Source organism: Myripristis murdjan, chromosome 24 (genome assembly GCF_902150065.1).
Source record: "Myripristis murdjan chromosome 24, fMyrMur1.1, whole genome shotgun sequence".
In the NCBI taxonomy this organism is placed as follows: Eukaryota; Metazoa; Chordata; class Actinopteri; order Holocentriformes; family Holocentridae; genus Myripristis; species Myripristis murdjan.
The window spans coordinates 11,050,013-11,058,064 of record NC_044003.1 but is presented as its reverse complement, the minus strand read 5'-3'; the positions used below and the strand labels follow the sequence as shown (position 1 = coordinate 11,058,064).

Here is an 8,052-nt window from a genome sequence, read left to right as displayed (position 1 = left end):
CACACACACACACACACACACACACATTCACAGAGAGCAGACATAACATACGGAGTCCAAGTGTTTTTATACTAGCCCGACTGACGCTCTAACATACCATCTCAGCACCACAATTTTCCATCCACAACAGTAAAACACTACCGGGTGTCTTCGGCGCACAGCTCCTGAATTCCAGGTTTTTTTCCAAAGTAAAGGGTGCCGCTCCTTCACTTCACTTCACTCAAACACTTGTTTAATTAACATGGCAGGGCCTTCCCTCAAAAAAAAAAAAAAAAATCACAGGACAGGACACAACAATGGTTCAGCAGTGTTGGTGCTGAAGGATGCAACGTCTACAGAGGAATACTGCCATCTAGTGTCCACGCGTGGCATCGCTTCACCGCATCTACAGGTGGCAAAAATTGTTCCGGCTCACACTGTAACTACAATCCAACAACAGTCAGAACAGGAACATATTTTATAGCTTTTCAGGAAAAATAGGAATAGTGCAAAAAATCTCCATCTTAACAATTCAGTCATTTGGTCACATATTCAGTCTATTTTTCTTGAAACAAATGAAAAAAAAAAAATCTGCCAGTGGGATAAGATTATCTCGTTAGTTTCCAGTGCACTTTCACTCTTATCAGCCCACTGGTACCCACTGAAAATGACTCTTGGTTAAAGATTTAAAAAATTCTGATTAGCAGTGAAACCGAATGGGATTATCTCATCACACTGGCAGATTTTTTTACCCACTTGTTTTAAGAATATCAAACTAAATGACTTGTTAAGATGAATAATTTTTGTAGATTAATCCAACAGGTACTGCAGATGTCATAAAAAGCTCAACAATTTCAGTTTAATAGCATTTTTATTTTAGAAACCAGTGAATGGCGCTGTTTATTGTATAGTACAGAGTTTAAAGGCCCTGACACTGAGAGAGCTCATACCCTGTACACTGAAAAACAGGACAACATGAGACAGGCCTTAATCCATACAGTACATCACCTGCTCCCTTGGCAAATCCACTTGTCCATACATTCACTCGTGTGGCTCTCTCAAGCCGAGCCTGTTACACCGATGTGAGTTTTCATCTGAATCCTGTTGAATGTCGGATGAGCTGGAGAATCACAGAGTCACAGTCCTGTTGGATGTTCCACATCAGGACAGATTCAAATCCCTGGAAAAGTTTGTGTTGTGTTTCCCTCACTTGCTCATCTCCTGCTGGACCTCAGTGTGGATCTTCTCCTCCAGGCTGGAGGTGTCGTACTCCTTCAGCATGTCGTACTGCACCCAAGGCTGCGCCCACTTCTGCGCGTGCTCCATCTGCTCGGGGGTCAGGCTCAGGTCAAAGCGGATGCCCTGGATGTTGAACTTGGGCCGCTCCCAGCGTTTGGACCACGGTTTTGGACGCATCTTCACCTTGAGCTGGAGGATGCAAAGAGATGCTCGGTCATTCAGAATTTGAATAATGTGTTTTTACTTCCTATGATTTTATTTGTTCTTGTCTTTTTAAAAACTGCCTTTGTAGTTAAGTAGGAGGAGCATGGCACTGGTTAAGGTTAGGTGTTCAATTCCCGCTGGGGAAATTCATAATAAAAATATGGGCACACATGATACTGTGCAGGTTAAAAAGTTAAAGGACCTATGCTACATTATTATTAATACTCACATTATTTTTACAGCTGTAAGTGTTTTCCTCCTGACTGATTTGCCATTAAACTTGTCACTCAAATTGTGACTGATAACTAAATGACACACCCACATTTAACAGGATTCAGCAAACTAGACAGGTTTCTTATAAAGCTGCAACTAATGATTATTTTCATTAGATTAATCTATTGATTACTTTCTTGATTAACTGATCAGTTGTATAGTACATGAATTGTGAAAATGGTGAAAAACATTGATTTCAATTTCCCTAAGGTGACTCAGAGAATTTGGACTTCTCTTCTTAAAAAAGCAGCAGCTCTAGATGCTTAAAAAGCAAGCATTTATTTATATACACAGTTTGAAAGCAGGTTTTCTTGCATTTCTACGGTAATTTGTCAACAATATGAACTAGAGTTTAAGTCAAAGGAATGAGTTTTTAATACAAGTACGACAGAAAACAGCATTAAAAATAGAGTGTGCGTTAAAACTGCTCAGCTGGGTCAAGAAAAGTGAAGTTAGATTCACGTGTTGATTATAAATTCGGCCCCTAACCTGAGAGTGTCTCACCTTGTTGACTGGCACTTCTCCTGTGGGCGAGAAGGGGACAGGCTTCATGCTGGGGTCCACAGTGCTGTACTCAGGCAGGGCGTCTCTCAGGTACATCAGGTTGTCATCCAGCCTCTTCTCCAGCTTCAGCACCTCGATCTGCTGGATCCGAGGACTGTACAGCTCATAGCAGATCTCCACACCTGGGCAGAGCGATCACATACACATTTAAAGCAGTGGAGTCCTCACGTTTTGTCTCATGTCGTAAATCCAGCGAACGACTTTCCTTTCTTCCCTCACTACAAACCCAAACTCACTCTCAGACAGGCTGTTGAATGTCTATATTTCAGGTTCAAGGAAATCCACTTTTAAAAAGACATGTTTTTTTTCCCCAAGTTCAATAAGTGTGTGATGTCAGTGGCTCTACAGAGAAATGACTGTGGCCTTCTTTTATAAGGAGAAAATAAGAGAGTATATGGACCGTTCATCGTAAACTATTAGAGAAGATCTATGTGATCAAAAACCAAATTAAACTGCCATTTCATTTAATCAAAACACTTATTATTCACGTCCATCCCTTGGCACAAGTTTTTAATTTACTCACCATTTACATACACACGTGTACAGGCAGAGAAGAAATGCCCTCACCTTGGTTATCAATGATGTTCCTCAAAATGAAAGTGGCGCCCAGCCCCTTGCCTCCCCTCTGGACACAGATGCCCACGAAGCGATTTGTCTTCCCACTGGCATCAGGGTCGGCCATGGTCACAGCTAAGATACTCCCTGAAAGTTAGGAGGGCAATGAAAACCAAATGCAGCTTTGAACAAAGTGTCTGCAAGTTGGACGATAAAGTTTGTGCCGCTTTATAACTGGCATGACTTTTGCTTATTTATGAGCATGATAATAATTTGAGTCATGTGTCAGTTTAAATTAGCTATGCAACGAATTTGCTGTATAGTTCTGTTTTAACACTCCACTACCCAGCACCTTAACTGTTTATTTATTGTTTATTATCTATATATTACATCCTAGGTTAATACATTCACACTGTTTTTCAGTCTGGAGGGGAAGTGGTGATTCCTTAAGAGGCCGAATCAAGTCGGTTAGTTCCTGAATCCCAGTACTGCCACTTGGTTCTTGGTTTCGTGGTTTCATACTAACGCTCCTTATTTATACAATCATCTATATACTTCAATTCCATCTGTATATTTCATTTCATATTCATTACCATCTGTATATTTCACATCCCATATCTCTTTTTCTTAGGTTAGCCCTTATTGTATATTTTTAGTTTTTAGTCTTTATTGTAAATATTTAGTTAGTCTTTATAATCTTTCTTGTAAATATTTAGCCTTTATTCTGTTTTATTTAACTTTATTATATGTTTCTACTGTTGCTGCTGGAACACCAGAATTTCCCTGGTTGGGATCAATAAAGTATATCTATCTATCTATCTATCTATCTATCTATCTATCTATCTTTACAGTCTGTGTGTTTGTGTTTGAGCTGCTGTTGTGACCAGGTTTCTATTGGAAATTATAGTCCTGATCTCAAAGACATTTACCGGGTAAAATAAAAGGCATTAAGAAAAACATCTCGGTGATTCCTTCTGCAACAGAGAAGACCCGCCGAGGCTCTGTAGCTTCAAACCACATGACTCGTGCTTTCAGACCTAGTGATGTGTGACTTTGTGGTAACACACACTGAGTCACCTCTTTTATCCTTATTAAAACATTAGGGTTTGACTCATTTTGAGTGGTTTCTTACCCACGTAGAACTCGGGGATGTCGAGCACTTTCCTCCTGCGGACCATGTCTTTCCTCTCCATGGAAAACTTGGCAGGGTCCGTCCTCTGTCTGGGAGGGATGAACTCCGGACTCAGAAACCTGCAGGAGGGAGACAAAACAACATGACTCTCTGGCTTACATGCATCATTTATGATGATATCACTGTTACTAAGCGTGTGACTCCTTGAACAACTGTGCAAAAACATGATCCAGATGTTGTCGTCTTAAACTGTGTCGTATAATTGATTAAATACGCAGAAATATCCATACTTTCGCTGTGATGTGACGGTCTGTGTCTTGTCTATGATGACGGGTTTGGGAGGAGGAGTGAATCTGGGTGGCTGCTGGCTGTCGCTTCCCGCAGCAAGACGAGGCAGGGATGAGGATAGAAACCCTGTAGAAAATGACAATTTATCAGCACCAAATTTTAATTAAACAAGGAGTTAGTTCAGCACATTAAGCATGTTGTATCTTACACTTTGCTAGGTTATGGTCCAGATACGTTAGCTAATAGTTTGCTAAATGCTAAGGTGCAATGCCAAATGAAGGGGTTTTACAGCCCCGGAAAAGCCCAACAGCAAATTGTAAACCACACCGGAGAAAAAAAAAGGAGATTGTTCGTTTTACTTACGTTCATTCTGAAGCTGGAGGTTTCGTATTAGCCTTAACGAAAACACGACTTTATCCAGTGCTTTGGTGCACACAGCCATGTTTGACCTTCTGTTGTCACATGTGAGCGAGTACGGAAGCCGCAGAGTGAAAACGTCTTTGAAACGCGATTAAACACATGCAAGTGAGAGCGCTGTCCACCAGATGGCGCAAATGTTCCGTCTGTTGACCATCATCTAATTTAAAGCGCCGTACGCGGGAGTTGTCTCAGGTTTGGGAGACATACAGTGTAAGATAGATTTTTTTTTTTTTTTTTTAATAGACAATGATATAGGAGTGTATAGGTGTATTTTGTTGAAACAAGCACACTAATTAATGTTTAAATGATGTTTATGCTGGTGCTGATTTCAAGAGTGGAAGATGATGATGGTGCCTTATAATATTTAGTCCACTTTATCATTTCACAGCTTCCATGTCACTGACAATCACCATATTTCTGCCTATATGAAAAATGACTTTCATACAGACGCTTATCTTACACGAGTACAGATATATTTCAAAATATTCAAAAGGAGCCCTAATGCACAGTATTTGAAGGCACATTTATGGTTGCACCTGTATTTTATCAACACTACATAAAAAGAAATACAATGCAATATATTATTTTCCCAATATCTGTAGGCTGTTTTAAAGCATATTTGCAGGCCTACATGTATTGCGGGCCTACAGTTGATGATAGTGTTTGTTTGGATTTAATTTATTCATTTTCATACATTGGCTGCCTACCTACATTCGTGGATAACACTTTACAATAAGAGTACAACAATTAACGTTAGATAACGTTAGTTAATGCTGTAATGGTTAATTAACTGTTAGTTAATGATTATTATGGCATTTACTAATGTTGATAATATCTACAATAAACCTTAAATAACATATAAATTAATACCTTAGCATGGACAGCATTAGTAGATGATTCTTAGACACATTAGTTATCGGTTAGTTAACTGTTACTTAATGTTTATTACCTTTTACTTAATGTGTATTACGGCATTAACTAACGTTAATTGTTGTACTCTTATTGTAAAGTGTTACCCATTCCTGCAGTTTATTTATTTTAGGGTAAGAGCCTATGGAACACAACCTGTAGGCTGTGCCAGCTATTTTTCTCTCATATTAATCATTTAAGACCACTGGGCGTGTTTCTTCATTTTATTATTATTATTAAAGAGAAGCTCCTATTGGTCACTTTGAGCTGCACACTTCAAGGCTCTCCACTGGCTCAGCTCCTGCCCATGCTTGTGTTTGTCAGGGAACTCGGCGGCATTGAGACCAAGGGAGCGACGGTCCCTAGGTGGGCTGCCTCCCCTCCACAGCACGCAGTTAGAAAGGCAGGAGGCAGGGCTGTGCACGGCTGCAGCCGCAGGAACCTCGACCCTTAAGTGCAGTGTCGTGGGAGGATGAGGTGATCCGGGGGGGGGAAGAGCCGTGGGACCTCGCATCTCCTGCACACGACGCACAAACTAACCTCAATGCTGCTTGTGCCGCTGCTGGATTTTCTGATGCTACGGAGAAACTCTAAAACTTTGAGGTTTCAAGGATGATCTGCTCAGATGGGACTCTGTCAGCCGTCAATTATGCGCTCCTGGTGGGAATAACGTGTCTGACCGTCCTCTGCGACTTCACCAAAGGCTCTTCAGACTTCTCAGGTTGGGACCCAAGTGTAACTGTGTTTTTGTTGTCACTGAAAAACCTCCTTTCAAAGCGTTTTCAAAGTTTTGAAAACACGTATGATCAGGTGATTCGCACCAGTCATTTAGTTTGCCTGTTTTCATTAAGGCTTTCCTTACCCAAAAAAATCTCTAGTCGTCACATTTCACAGTTTTAGGAGGATGCAGTGCGTAAACACGGCACAATTAAACTATATGTAACGTCATATTATGAATATTATAGTGGCACCAGGGGAGAATAAATTTAAAAGCGCGATCAAGTCACTAGGTACGTTTTAAATTCACTGCTGAGCACCACAGGCACGCACTGTTTACGCACTCCCTGCAGGAGTATCACAGGAACATGATAGTGATTTCTAGGTGAGGGTTGTGTCACATCAACTTTCCATTTCTTCTACTTGTTTTGCGTTGGAGGACGCCGTGCCTCTGGCATGCTGCAGCTTGCACACTCAAGTGTTTGCTTCATAAATCCAATAGAAGAAAGCTTTAACACGCGGAAAGGGCCCGTATCGTGTGTCCTTTGGCCGCCTCTGACAGGATCCGCAGAGAATGACCCACATGCAAAACGCACTTCAAACAGCAGGTTCCCCTTTATTGATGCTGCGGCTTTGGAGGTTGTAATTTACCGCAGAGACGGAGATTTATAACACAGAACAAATACATATTGATGCAGTAGAGATAAAAGACACAGGATAGTGTAGTTAATGTGTTACTTGATAGAACCTATTGTCTAGACTCTAAACCAAGTCATAACATAGGCGTCTATCATCTGCTCCAGTTTTACAGCCCAGAGAGGAAAATATGCATTGTGCTCAGTGCATAGTCTTATGATTTTCTGCAGGCAGTGGTTCATCTGCTTCACATTGCTCTGTCAATCATAATCCATGGTGAAGGTTAAGTCCAAACCATAAGGCATGATCTATTCCATGAATGAAACTGACCAATGAAGCTTTCCTGTAGTTTGTTTGCAAAAGGGACTGATGAAATCCATCCAGGCTTATTAACTAACAGGGAAAGGGCAACAAATCAAGTCGACTAGCTGTTAGCGGAAACTAATGAGTTCCTCTGTGTTGCCAAGCCTCCAGCTTTGTACTGAGCCCAAGGAAAGCCTAAAGGTTTTGTTTACAGTGCCATAAAGCAGGAAGGGAGCTTTGTGTCAGCGTTAATTGGCCTCTAATGGGCGTAATGATTGGTAACGAGCAGACTAACACTGAAGGGGAAGGTGCTAAAGATGTGTGCTATAGTTAACATTTCCTGTGTGTGTGTGTGTATGTAGGTGTGTGTGTGTGTGTGTGTGTGAGAGAGAGAGAGAGAGAGAGAGAGAGAGAGCAAGAGAGAGAGAGAGAGAGGGCTGAAGGCTATGATTTATTGGCAGCTGGTAGTAGCTAAAAAATTTTGATTTGGTTTTTCCATCAGTAATACGATTGCGTTGATCAGATGGCAGTTGATTCAACAACACTGTGAAACACTAAGACCGGTTGATGCCAGATTTCCGCCAGAGCAGGTTTACCAATACCCCAGCTTAGACACGATTATTGAATCATTGTGTCGTGGCCAGGAGTTAATTTGCTGAAATCTCAGCTTTGGAGCAACATAAACACGTTTCATTCTTCTTAGAGGCCTTTGCCTGTGGACTTTTCAATGGCCCACTGATTACTTAGCTGCTCCCTGAGGGGGGTGGAGAGGAAACCCTCCTGTCATTGGATTCTCGCTTTGCCTTACATAAGTTCTGCTTACTTTGTTTAGT

General features: G+C 41.2%; 2 protein-coding genes across 2 annotated transcripts in view; one reads left to right on the top strand and one right to left on the bottom strand.

The window, feature by feature from the left end:
* Window positions 1-831: 831 nt before the first annotated feature.
* Window positions 832-4,710, bottom strand: mrpl19 (mitochondrial ribosomal protein L19). Its single transcript, XM_030046539.1, has 6 exons — window positions 4,598-4,710; window positions 4,237-4,360; window positions 3,947-4,065; window positions 2,827-2,961; window positions 2,200-2,381; window positions 832-1,407 (listed from the first exon to the last, which is right to left on the bottom strand). The coding sequence occupies exons 1-6, from the start codon at window positions 4,674-4,676 to the stop codon at window positions 1,186-1,188; spliced, it is 861 nt and encodes a 286-aa protein (XP_029902399.1). The 5' UTR covers window positions 4,677-4,710; the 3' UTR covers window positions 832-1,185.
* A 1,356-nt stretch (window positions 4,711-6,066) lies between these two features.
* Window positions 6,067-8,052, top strand: part of eva1aa (eva-1 homolog A, regulator of programmed cell death a) — an 88,264-nt gene continuing 86,278 nt past the window's right edge. Inside the window, exon 1 of the mRNA XM_030046520.1 lies at window positions 6,067-6,284. Coding sequence (XP_029902380.1) covers window positions 6,176-6,284 — 109 coding nt within the window. The 5' untranslated portion in view covers window positions 6,067-6,175. The remainder of the gene's footprint in view (window positions 6,285-8,052) is intronic.

What these genes read in the sequence shown, in the direction of transcription:
- mrpl19 (XM_030046539.1), bottom strand. Translation starts at nt 4,676, where the DNA reads ATGGCTGTGTGCACCAAAGCACTGGATAAAGTCGTGTTTTCGTTAAGG. An exon ending in ACCGTCACATCACAGCGAAA is followed by an intron (nt 4,066 to 4,236) that starts GTATGGATATTT and finishes TCCCTCCTGCAG; the next exon opens with GTTTCTGAGTCCGGAGTTCA. An exon ending in GAGAAGTGCCAGTCAACAAG is followed by an intron (nt 1,408 to 2,199) that starts GTGAGACACTCT and finishes TGCATCCTCCAG; the next exon opens with CTCAAGGTGAAGATGCGTCC.